Source organism: Nansenia antarctica (assembly GCF_963989245.1).
Source record: "Nansenia antarctica genome assembly, chromosome: 7".
Classification (NCBI taxonomy): Eukaryota; Metazoa; Chordata; class Actinopteri; order Argentiniformes; family Microstomatidae; genus Nansenia; species Nansenia antarctica.
In genome coordinates this window covers 11,639,365-11,652,983 of record NC_137677.1, presented here as the reverse complement: position 1 = coordinate 11,652,983, position 13,619 = coordinate 11,639,365, and the positions used below count along the sequence as shown (strand labels likewise).

Below are 13,619 nucleotides of genomic sequence, written 5' to 3'. Positions count from 1 at the left end.
TGGCCTCGATCCTCGTCCTGCAATTCTCATATGAGTTGCCAATCAGCCCTATTATGTGCTGATCCAAACCTCTTTGCCGCAGTACACCCAGGATGTGCTCATGCGACACGGAATCGAACGCCTTCGCGAAATCGACAAATACCACGCCCAGGTCTCTCTTCTCTAGTTTGCACCGTCTGATGACAGTTTTAAGTATCAGGTTTTCACTGCAACCAGGCGAGGCAATGAAGCCCCTCTGGCGAGGATTAATGGGACAGGCACGCGGCAGTCTCTTCGTTGTTATTATCCTCGAAAAGAGTCTCAGAACCATTGAGCTTATGGTGATAGGCCTCCAGCCTCCCACCACGTCCAGTTCGCTTTGGACAGAGGACTTGGGTAGTAGTATCGTTCTGCATTCCTTGAAGACGTTGGGTATGATCCCAGAGGCCAACCACGTATTAAACCGCCAAGCGAGTTGCTCGCCCGTCGGATCCCAACTCAGTATTGCGCTCTTACTGATCATGTCAGGGCCGGGGGCTGAGCTGTTCTTCACTGCCTTACAGGACCCAAGTACCTCTGCAGCTGAAATCGGTTCTGCGAACTCGTCGTTGTCGGCGCCTCCCTCAGAGCGGAACTGACCCAGTCCTTCGTAGTCGTCCACTGCCCCCCATCTGGCTCCAAATGCTTCAGTAAGCATCGCCATTGGGATGACACATGAACGAGCCAGCCGTCCGTCAAGGACTAGGTCTGCCAGACGTGATCGGGTTTTAGTGAACAGGTTTTTGATAGTCCCCGAACTCCAACTTTTCAATCCTGTTCGTACCCATCAGCCCGGTCGCGATTTGACCCGCACTGGTTCGGCCCCTACTCAAACGAACACCCATCCCTTCGTTCAGCTGTTTTAGTACTTTACGCGCTGTCGATTCGATCAGGGAATTCTACCGCTTTAGTACACTGGTACTCTGGTGCAGGGAATTTTTGGTTTGGACCCGGAAATTGCTAAACGTCAGACTTTACAACCGACATTTGGCACTGAGTTTTTGTTGTTTTGTTTCTACACAATTGAGTAAGGCATTTGTTAGCATGTATGGAAGCAATGAATGATTATTATACTGCAAACTAACGTCTATGGATCCTGTATCAGAAAGCAGCGACAACTAAATTAGAACGCACGTCATCCGGACATTCCGCAGGTTAGCATCTCAGTAGCTTACAGTAATAGACTGAGCTTCTATAACAATTCAACGAGACAAGTAATCCATTTAAATTATCAGTGATCATTTTGATTGATCCTGAGAACCAAAACATTTTCAACACAAGAACAACAGTCAAGATGTATCTGCAATGACAGACTTTCTGCTTCAATATGAGAAAACAAAGAATGATGCCCTAAGGAAGGTGAAACCTCTCTTAAACAATGCAATAATGTTCATGAAAATAATTTAAACAGAAATCCACATGAAAAGAATTATAATTATCATAATTAAAATTATAATTATTAAGAATAATAAGAATATATTCTATATTATGATATACAGTATATCTCAAAAGTGCCAGCGCCGGGCCCAACCTGGGCTTGGTGGTGCTGGTCATCCAGCAGGAGGAGCAGGCCGACGCGGCAGCTGGCCTCCTACCTGGAGCGCCTGAGGGGCCGCATGGTGGACGACCTGGACGCGGCGCGGAGGAACGCGGTGTCCATCTACCCGGAGGAGTTCGCTGCCTTCCAGGTGTACGTGCAGAGCTACCACCGGGCAGTGGCCCGGCGACTGCACACCATCACTGTCTCGCCACTTCAGATCACTGACGTCTACTCCCTACTGGACTGGTTCTACAACATCTACAACAGGGATGTCCTGGGCACCATTAGCACGACCACACCCATTAACTACGCCCCACTGGAGCCCCTACTGCCCCAAGACACAGTGGACCGACTGGAGCAGGAATGCCTCAACACTGTCGGGGAGAAGGTGACAACGGAACTGACTCAGGTTCTGGATGAGGAGGAAAGGCGCTGGGCCCAGACGCTACACATAGAGGAGTACCAGTCCTCTCTGGCCCGTTCTGTCATCCAGAGACTGAAGATGGACCTGGATAGATCCACAGCTGTGAGCCAGTTTTTGGGGGCCAGAGTGGCCCGCTGCAGCCTGAATGGACTGGCTGATTTCCTGTACAGTTTCCAGAGGAAGGTGCAGATGTTTCATGAGACCCAGGCTGAGTTTGGGGACCGGGGGGATGGATGTGTCTCCAGGAGCATCGCTCTGGTCAACTGCTGTCCTCCCCTCAGATCCCTTGTTCTGTGCTGCAGGCAGTGTGACCCACAGGGCAGTGAGGAGTCCTCTCAGAGAGCAAACTCCTCCCTGGAGAGGATCATCAACCAGTCAGTCAGGGTCCTAACTGACAGACTGTTTGAGCACATCAGGCGTTTCTTTGACAAGTTGGTGAAGAGGAAATGGCTGAACAACACCGAGGCCTTTGAGGCCATTGAAGCCAGTATCAAACAACACTTCAAGAAGTTCAGAAGAATGGACTGCCCACCGTATCAGATACTGGTGGGAGAGGTGCACAGGCGTGTCCTGGTGGAGTATGTTCGTGCCATCATGCGTGGGCGGGTCATCTGCACATCTCTGAACATGAGGAAGAGGATGGCCTTTCGCCTACAGGATGAAGCCAAACAGCTCAAAGGACTTTTCAAAGACCTGGAGTCAGGATCGTCTTGGCTGGACAGTGTCATCTGTCACCTAGCTGACATCATTCTCCTGGAGGACACCCCATCTATTCAGATGGAGGTTGCGGTTCTGGTGAAGGAGTTTCCAGATATACGGCGGAGGCACGTCTCCACTCTTCTGAATGTGCGGGGGATGATGCGGCAGACGGAGCGTCAGGAGATCCTCAACATTGTCAGAGACTTTGAGAGCAGCGACAGCTCCGCCCTGTTGTGCCGGGACCACGCCCTCTTCTCTGACATCCCTGTCACGTCGGAGGTGCACTGCGTCAGCCTGGGCATCCTGCGTCTTGCCATGACCCTCTCCAACTGGTTCTCTGAGACCAGGCCCCGGCGGCACCGTAGGAGAACTGCCATGAACTGCAACACACAACCACCATCAGAACCCCAAATTAACGAGGAGGAATAACGTAAAGGAATCAGATCTGTGTGTTCTGTTTTATGTCAAGACTAATTATTATGATGGAGCTTGGATGACCAAATGACTGGCTTTCTGCTCTGAAACAGAGAGGCAGAAGTTTGTTGTTGCAGACAATTTGACGAGTACTTATTCGATCTTAATAAAGCCTTCAATTTCAGTTTTTTCTACAACGGGGCAGAATCACAGAAATACTGTGTAACTACTGAGAAGGAATACAAGTGCAGTTTATGCTACACAATTAAAAATAACAAATACATTTCAAGAGAATGCAATGACAACACTTGACCTCAGGTACTGCCTATACTGTACATGCTCAGAAACGTAAAGCTCAGATAACTCTTCATGTTTCATTGTACATGTATGTACCAGTATGCAGATTAATTTCTCTGATTGGTTTTATGTGAAACATATTTGATTATCTATGAAGGTATCGATTTAAAGGCTTTTAAGCTGTTTCCAAGTGTCAATAGCTGTGAAAGATATCTACAGTAAGACTATACATGATTGATTAATATCTTTATACATAAAATGTATGTTGAAATATTGATTTTCTTGTATATTGATAACTAAACATACTGTAATAAGCTATAGCCTATATGAATATGAATTTATTAAACCTTTCAGTTGAAATTGATACCTTGATGTTAGTGTTGACAAAAAATTGTACTTGTCAAGCTGTTGTCCTCCTATTATATAACTAATTATTGTGCAATTCACTGTTCTGTAGATTGCAATGCAAAGTATGATCTATGGCTAGACATGCTGTTTAATACCTCTTTATTCTATAGGTTGTGTAACCTGATCGTTTCTCATTGGGTGATGTGGACACTGCACAGTCTTTCTTTGCTAATTTTGTAATGTTTGGTTATCTTGATATGGATGAGAATATACTGTATTTGACATGAATTGTAAATGTTTTCACTGTGAATCTGATTTGTTGTGACAGAGTAAATAAAAACCCATTGATTGGGGGGATTGAACCTGAAATAAGCCAAGTGAGAATTGCATCCGAACCTATTTTTGGAGATTTACAGTACAGTAGCTATGAAAACCCTCCGATTCCTGGGACATCACATGCGGGATGACCTGGCCTGGAAGGACAACACAAAAGGCACCATCAAGAGGGCACAACAGCGGCTATACACCCTGAGATGCCTCAGGAAAGAACACAACAAGCAGGAGATACTGGTGGCCTTCTACCACGGCGCAGTGGAGAGCATCCTCACCTACGGCATCTGCAACTGGTTCCACAGCTGCACAACAGGGGAGAGAAACGCGCTACAGAGAGTCGTGAGAACAGCACAGAAGATCACCGGCGCCCCCCTCCCCTCTCTGGAGGAGCTGTACAACACACGCTGTCTCAGGAGGGCCTCCAAGATCTCCAGGGACCCGACCCACCCTGGGCACGTACACTTTGTCAGGCTGCCCTCGAACAGGAGGTACAGGACCCCGGCCGCTAAGACAAACAGACTGAAGAACTGCTTCTACCACAGGGCCGTCAAGGCCCTGAACACAGAAAAGGCCTAAGTTCTGGGCCCAGGACAGTCCAGACGGATTGTATGGCAGCTAGTGCTGAGGCACAAACATGTACATTTTCAAGCCTGCAAACTGTGACACTTTAAAATAACGTGAAAAAATAATTTTGTGCAATATGACAACCCTAGTTGACTATCTGTGCAGTATAGTACAGTGGATTGTGTACATAGCCTTTATTGATGTAAACCAGCTCCTTACCTTCTTGTGATTTTATGCTTTTATGCTTTTTCTAAAATGTGTTTTTTTCCCCTTTCCTAACACCAGGGGAGCCACCCCTCCTAAATGTCGTTGTTTGGTACCTGTACTGTAGCAATGACAAATAAAGTCCATTCCATTCCATTCCATTCCATTCCATTCCAAAAGCCTGTTTTTGCAAATATTCTGTCATATCCTTTCAGGGGATAACACTATCTTAATGAAACTTTGATATAACTTAAAGATGCACGATATTATCGGCACCGATATTTATCGGCCCGATAATGGGAAATTAATGTTTATCGGTTTTTATCGGTTTTATAAAAATGTTGCCGATATAGAGCCGATAATATGAAGCCGGAAATATTTCTGCTTCCGGTTTCCGCGCTCATGCTGCTGCGCCTGCGTACAGACGAGAGCGAAACATGAGAGCTTCCCCGGTGTGGACATTCTGCAGTTTCTGAGGCAGATAGTGCGTTTGCAATTTGTAACACATGTTCGACAAAAGTTCGGAGAGGAGTGCGACAATGCGCTGTTTAGTGAACAAACTTGTTAAAGCTCGCATATTTGGTGGACTTAATACAACTTTGTAGAGCGCCTTTTATTTTAACGTTTTGACAGTATCCAAACGATTCTAAAGCTGATAGTTTAACACTCTAAATTGTAAATGCAAAACTAAGTGTTAGGTAAACTGGGTAACCAAGCACAAAATATGACCGCAACAAGATGAATGAAAATCAGTAACTTTACAAAGTTATGTATTTTCAATGGGTATAGCTATATAGAGAGAAATGTGTCATTTGCCGTAACGCGGCAGAATCAAGGACCCCAATTGAAATAAGCCAGTGGCTTTCTTGGGTTTTTATCCTGTTAGTTGACCTTGTATGTAATATGTACTTTCATGTACCTACTTCTGCAAATCTTCTAATAAAGTTTTCAATCAATCCATTTCAAACGCAAGTAAGCCTACGTGTTAGCTAGCAAGCTGGGCTAGCTAGCTACAGTGTGGTGTTAGCTAGCTACGGCGTGGGTTAGCTAGCAAGCAGAGGACTAGCTAGCTACAGTGTGGTCCTATGTTAGCTAGCAAGCAAATGTTTGCAATGTAGCAGATGAGTTTTATGAGGACACTGCCATCTAGAAAATGCAGCCACATTATTAACTAGCTACCAATTGATAGCAAGCTTCACAGTAGCTAGATTGATTTGTGCAGTAGAGTGATGCAATTAAACAGAACTAGCTGTGTTGTATAACACCATGTAACCCAGTACAGTGCAAGTCATTAGAGTCAGGCCAAATTATAATATTCTGCCTGATCACTTATGGAGTCAAAACTAGATTGAAAGGTGTGCGTGCCTTGCAGACAGCTCCATGTGGGGGAAAAAACCTGCAGGGGTACGTTTATTGTGGGCGAGTGGTCAGCTAGGAAGGTAGGAGGTAGACAGCCGAGGGGCTTTGAACATTCATCATTATTTTTGTCCTTTTCAAGTCTTGCAGCTGCAGTAATGAAATGGAGCACAGACGCAACTGAGGAGAAAGGCACAGAGGAACGGTGTACTCAATGAGTTTGTATTGTCCTGACAGATTCAGCCCCGCCACTGACGGGCTGAAGAGGTTCCTAAATAATGAGTTTGTATTGTCCTGACAGATTCAGCCCCGCCACTGACGGGCTGAAGAGGTTCCTAAATAATAACAGTTGTTCTATCTCTCTCTCTTCCTCTCTCAGTGGCCGCGTGTCTCTGTCTCTGCCTCTGCCTCGTGTCTCTGCCTCCTCCTACTACCGGGGGAAGTGGAGAAGCGAGAAGAGGTTTTTGAATGACGACAGACGCCGTGTGTAAGCCTTATATAGGCGGACAATTGAGGAGAAAGGCAGTGTAAATGTCTCTAGGCACAGAGGAACGGTGTACTCAATGAGTTTGTATTGTCCTGACAGATTCAGCCCCGCCACTGACGGGCTGAAGAGGTTCCTAAATAATAACAGTTATTCTATCTCTCTCTTCCTCTCTCAGTGTCCGCGTGTCTCTGCCTCCTCCTACTACCGGACGCTTTATATAGGCGGAGGGTCCCGTCTCTCGTGACACAAGCGTCGCCTGGGCCAGCCAATGGGCTGGCGCAGTGTAATTCAGCTTCTGATGAGGTCACGCAGGGGGCGTTCCCATATGAAAGAGAACGAGTCTGATCACTGACACCTGTCCGTAATCAGACCGTCAACCCTCTCCACCAAAAGTCTGGCTCCCTCTACAGGCCAGAACGCGCCATGCTTCCCACAGTCAGACTACGCTTCAGAGCACCTTAAGCATGCACCAGAGAGGAAGGGAGGTGGAGACACACGAGAGTAGGAAACTTGACCTCAGCTTTGTTAATTGGTGTTATGGTTGTTAGTTGGTATGTTATGGTTGTTAATTGGTAGGTTATGGTTAGTTGGTTTGTTATGCAGAGTGTGCGAGAGATATACACACACAAACCAACACAGTCTCACACTAAAACAAACACACTCTTCCTCATACTGTCATTCTCTCCCTCACATGAGGCTCACCACAGACCAACAAAGTATCACACACACAAAAACACACAGTTATCCCACACTGTCATTCTCTCTCTCACACTCTCACACTCTCTCTCACACACACACACACACACACACACACACACACACACACACACACACACACAAAAACGCACACACTCGCCTACACACTCAGTCATAGACACACAAATGCACACGGGTAGGTTAGTGGATTGTGTGTGGGGGGCAGTTAAATAATGGCTACACATTCTCTCTCTCTCCCCTCCGTCCCTCTCTCTCTCCCCTCCGTCCCTCTCTCTCTCTCTCTCCTCCGTCCCTCTCCCCTCCGGATCTGCAAAGAGGAGTGGACCAACATCTCTCCCGAGATGTGCACAAACCTAGTGACCAACTACAAGAAACGACTTTTATATAATGTGTTTTTTCGGGATTTGTTGGTATTCAGACTTTCACTGTTAAAGTAAACCTACCATTAAAATGATAGATTGTTCATTTCTTTGTAAGTGTGCAAACGTACAAAATCAGCAGGGGATCAAATACTTATTTCCCCCACTGTATATGTGTGTGTGTGTAAGGTTCATGCAAGTCTTGCTCTTTATTATTGCATTATTAGCTATCGGCCAGGGGGGTATTCCACGAACGTTGATTAGTATATCGGCGATAAAAATAAATGCCGCGATCAGGCAACTCGAGATTGGAATTCAAGCCTCAGGTGATTCCTCGAACGAGGATCAGGCTTGTGTCATGAGTGTTCATAGAACACCGGCTTAGAAATCCTCGATATGGGCGCGTGCACACAGGCATAAAGAGCCCCGAAGAGTCGAACTGTCGAAATGAAGATTGATCTTTATGAAGACGAAAAATAAGATGTAAAATAGTGTAATACTGCCGCAATTAACAAGGCAAGGGAAATGGTTTGGCAAGAAATTGCTGACCGATTAAATGCGTAGGTCATACTAGCCCCAGTTATTGTTATATGTTCATATTTTAATAAAATAATATTTACTACTGTGGTGATATCAGCAGCAGGCTACAAACCATCATATCGTCACGATGGCCTAGTGGTATTGACCGCTGCCATGGTATTTATTCGTCATTTTAAGACGGTGGTTCAAATCCCTCCAGACACACTTTTTATTGCATTTCGTTGTCTGAATCTAATCTAAAATCTCATCTAAACAAGTATATAGGCCAGGGGTCGGCAACTAAGTTTGGCCTCGGGCCCCCCAAAAATGTAGCCACTAGATGGCGGGCCCGAACATAATCAAAGGCTAAGTTAAGTAATTGACTGTTAAAAAATGTGACGTTCTAATGCTTTGACTTTTCTTTTGAAAAATGTACACATCGCTAGTCAACTAACACAGCTTGTTTTGTGAGCCTGCTAACAATGTAAAGTAGTGTTATAGTTAACTAGGTAGCAGTCCAGTCCATTACGTTGCAGTATTTTGGCTTGACTAGCGAGTTTGTGTTATGATTCTCAACAACGTTGAAACGTAGCTTCACCCTTTTCCATATTTTTGAATAATAAATGTGTGGACTGACGATGTAGCGCAGCCTAACTTATTCTAATGATTATTTAACATACTTTTGTTCTGATAATTATTCCCCCCTCCTCCCAGACAAGGTCACATTATTATTGGATTGGTTGTTTGCGTGTCTGGTGAAGTTAGCTAAACATTTAACCTGCTAGCTAGCAAGATAAACATAATGTCCAGGGGTGCACATAACTTTTTGGGGCCAGTGCTCTGAGGAGCACCTAGGGATGCTGCTTGGTGCTCCCCGAGCTCGCGAGTCACGACCCGTCCCACAGGATGGATAAAAAAGGGATACATGGATAACTTATATTAGCAAAACGACATTTATTCATAAATAAAGATGAACGAACAAATGATTGTGTGCAAAACAAAATAAACAAATGCAAAATCAAATGACTGCTCTTTAAGCATGAAAGTCTGTCAGACTCCTTTAAACACAATGAAATCAACTGACATCTCTTTAAGCACTAACTGAATGTCTGTTCTTTAAACATTATGAAATCAACTGACATCTCTTTAAGCACGGCTCTGTTCTGTAAACACTGAAATCAACTTTTCAACAAAAAGTTACAGCCTAAGCATTTACTTATGCTTAATCATCATCACTGCTCTCTTGACTGCTGTAAGTTATCACTGTCCTCAATTTCAACCATGGTAGAGGATGTTGTAGGGCAGGCCATCACTTTAAATAGCTCATTATTTTGATTGTGCAACAAAGACTTTTTTTTCTTCTTTTTTCTAATAGAATTCCCAACCATATTCCCTGGGTCAGGGGTCTAGGTGCGATAATGAAGCTGTAAAACAAACGTCTGAACGTTTGAAAGCTTCAGAGAAAAGAAACGTGAAGTCCCTTGGTGTTGTTTTTCCTTTTAGCGACGAGTCGTTCGGGACTGAATTTTCACGTGTCGGCGAGATAACCATGCGATACGCGGAATGAAAGTACGAGTTACGATACTTTTCGAATGTTTTCGTGAGGGGAGTCGCCGTGGTCGTCGTGATAGATTACTCGTCGGGCCTTCGGGTGAGGGGACGGCAAATAGTTACTTACTTGGTGGGGCTTGCTTCTTGGACCCAGCTGTTGGTGCGCAAAAGCGCCTTCATGCCGCTGATCTGCCGCGCAGCATGCATTTTGGCGACGCATGCGCACTGGCGCACCAGTTATGTGCACCCCTGATAATGTCACTCTTCAAAGGTCTAAAGAGGAAAGTTGACGGTGAAAACAGGGCATTTAAAGAGGAATGGACAGTGAACTATACGTTCATCCTACCTGGTTTCATCAATGCAAAGCCGTTGTGAGACTCACATTTTACGTGCTCACAATGTTCCCTTTCTATACATGCGAGTCGTCCTTTTCGATGAATGTGATAAAGACGCACGAGAGGAATCGATTGATGCATAAAAACCTTGAGAACTGCCTGTGGATTAAAGTGACGTCCATATCACCAGATATCAAGCAAAATATCGGCAAAAACCGATGGGAGATGCCACTTTTAACATTAAGTGAGTACCAAACCTGTCGTTATTGTATTTAATAACCTGTGACGATCCACACTTGAACCAATAGTGGGCGCTATACATCTGTTGTCCTGTTGACCTTCTCTCTTGGTTCCAGATGGGCACAGGTGGGGGTGATCATCCTAATTGTCCCAGGAACTTTAAGGGCCAATCCCAATTCACCCCTAGCCCTTCGTTTTCACCCCTATGGCTCGATTTGCGCGTTCACGTTTAGGGCGAGGGCTGTCCCAATTCATATTTCATCGAGGGCTAGGGGTAAGGGGGAGGGCTAACTATTACTTCGTTTCGAGCGATTTCAGGACCAGACTAGCTTTGAAGGGCTATGGGTACGCTACCCCTTGATTCCATGATGCATTGCGAATCATCTACAGAAATCTTATGTCGCTCTATTCAATGCGGAAATGTCATTTTAATTCTCTGTAATTACTTATTAATAAAGATTTGAAAAATTATGATAACCATCTTATTGTCTTAGTTTAATGTCATTACAATGCATTATATACCTTTTATTTATAACACGCATAACCCAAAAATCGCTTTTATGTCGGTGCTGTGTCTAACGTTACAGTAACGCAACGCTGCATGACAGTCGAGCATTTCAGAGATCTGAAATCTAATCCGAGCAGTTGTTATTATGAAATATCATTAATGGGTTGTATCATTCATTTCAATGCATTATAGACCTTTTCTTTATAACAAGCACAACAACAAAACGTCATCATGCCGATGTGCTGTGTGCTGTGTGTCTAACGTTACAAGCTGATTTGTGCATGACAGCCGCGCATTGACATATTTCCATGTCTGATGGCATATGACACGCGAAATGTAACTACAGTTAAGGATACGCGTAAAGGATGATGATCTATCACCGTTCGACTCTACTGAGAAATGTTTCCGCTTATTTGTCATCTCTCCTTCACGGGCAAATGTGGCCGTGTCCCCAAGAGATCCTCTTTCTAAGTTTTTGACCACCACTATGATGGATTGATTTTTGGATTCTAGACGACGAATTGTTCTGAGAAAGGCGCTTGGTAACGTGATTTTTGGACAACGCTTTATGACTACTGATGGACTCGTGTGTATGTGGTGGCTGAGGATTGAGTCACGGGTATCTTTGGAGGAACATTGTGCGCTGACAGATGGTTAATACTCTGTGTTTTGGTTGGAGTCATTCATTGTCATTATTGCGATGTCCACAAAAAATACATCGCTGACGGAAGAGACTAAAAAAGGAACGTCTAAACACTACAGTGTGTTGATAACAAACGAAAATAGATGCTTATAGCACACGCAACAGAAATAAACACAGCTGAAGAAGGCATTGCGAGATGTGAGAATTCGCCGGCAACACAACGCGTCACCCGTACCGCGTCAACCACTGTTGATGACGTAGGCGCCGTGAAGGGTTGTCCCAATTCATAGGGCTTAGATTTCAAGGGGTAGGGCTTGTGACGTATTCGAAGGCCATGCCTTCGAATCGAGTGACACTCGAAAACGAGCCATAGGGGTAGAAAAGGGAATTGGGATTGGCCCTAAGAGTGGGTCAAATTGATGGACTCGCTCTCTTCCTTGTCGACCAGCAGCCGTTTTTGGTTGTCGTTTCTATTTTCTTTATCATTATTTCTATTTTAACATTATATTCTTTAATAAATCTCCTATTATTTGTTAACCATGTGTCGTCTCCCTTTTTGTCACCTTGTCAAGAGCCAGGCAAGCGTAACAAATTGGGGGCTCGTCCGGGATTGAAGTTGGTGAGCGCAATATTCTCTCCCTTTTCATAATTGATATTCGGGATTGGATTGTTGGATGTGTCCAACTCTATATTGGGAGACTCGCATGGTTATTTGTTATAGTTATTGGGTTTTGGTTGGATTGGATGTAATGTATTGTTTAGTATATTTGGTATGTTGGTTTGGGTGCTGGTGACGAGGGGGAGCTGGCCGTCCGACTGTGCTGACAAGGACGTAACTCTTGGTTTTGGCTGTGATCTTCGGCTGGAGTTTGGTGAGTGCTGTGTTCTATGCAAAGCAGAGAAGGATAGGTAGGGCGGGTGGTTTAGATACCATCAGAGCTATACGTGAACCCCCGTGCTAGGAGTAGAAGCGCTTAACGCTTGTTTATTGTTTTTGTTTGTTATTTTTGGTGTGTTGAATGCGGGGGCGCCACCAGGCATTTGCTTGGTGGAAGAGTTGCATGTGAACGCACTGAAGACTAGCTGAGTGGTTAGTCAGTCATTGCTGAGTTAGATGCGGGGCAGCTCTTACGAAGTATGTTAGTTACTTTTCTGTTTTGTATGTGTGCACAGTTACTCGCTTTAAATGGGCTGAAGATTATGGCTGATATGGGAGTAGTTTATAGGAGGAGTTTGTAATGGGAGGGGAGATTCCCGTTTGTTAGGGTTGGTTAATATTGGTTATTTGATTATATTGAGTTATGGATGTTTTTGAGGAGTTTGTGGAAGCTCCGTCGGTCGATGGAGTGTTACAGTTAACGAAGGAACAACTGTGGAAGGTTGTTGAACATTATGAGGTTAAGCTTGAGGTGGTGAAAGGCCGAGCAAAGAAACAGGACCTAGTAGAGGCTTTACAGAATACATTAATTCAAAGGGGCATACTAAAGGGTAAATTGTCTGTCCCTAAAATATCCGTTGGGGTTGTATCTGGGTCCACTGAGTTAACATTTGATCAACAGAAGGAATTGTTAGCATTACAGATGGAATCACAGACACGAGAGCGTGAATTTCAGATGCGAGAGCGTGCGAGGGACAGGGAATTGGAGTTGGATAAATTAGCTCTTGAACGGGAGCGCCTTAAGTTGATTGCTGAGGGAAAGTTATCTGACGGTGGAGGTGGCGGTTTGGGTAATTCTAAGAGGGATACTTTGTCTGAAATGGTTAGACTGTTGCCAAAGTTTAATGAAAAAGATCCTGACATATTATTTTCACTGTTTGAGAGTGTTGCCGACGATAGGGACTGGTCTACTTCAGACCGTACCGCATTACTACAGAGTGTGCTTATTGGCCGAGCTCAGGAAGCTTATATTGCTCTTAATGGTGGAGAGAGGAAAGATTATGATACAGTTAAGGCCGCTATCCTTAGGGCATATGAACTTGTTCCTGAAGCTTACAGACAGCGGTTTAGACAATGGAAGAAACATGACAAACAAACTCATGTTGAGGTTGTAAGAGAACTAACC

General features: G+C 44.7%; 1 protein-coding gene across 1 annotated transcript; it reads left to right on the top strand.

Annotated features, from left to right (window-relative positions):
* Nucleotides 1-693: 693 nt before the first annotated feature.
* On the top strand, nt 694-3,110 carry LOC308162392 (exocyst complex component 3-like protein 2; the record flags this gene model as incomplete). The annotated part of the gene is given in 3 exon segments (XM_080536549.1): nt 694-749; nt 1,531-1,599; nt 1,601-3,110. Coding segments are annotated over 3 exon segments (1,635 nt in total).
* Between the last annotated feature and the right edge of the window lie 10,509 nt (nt 3,111-13,619).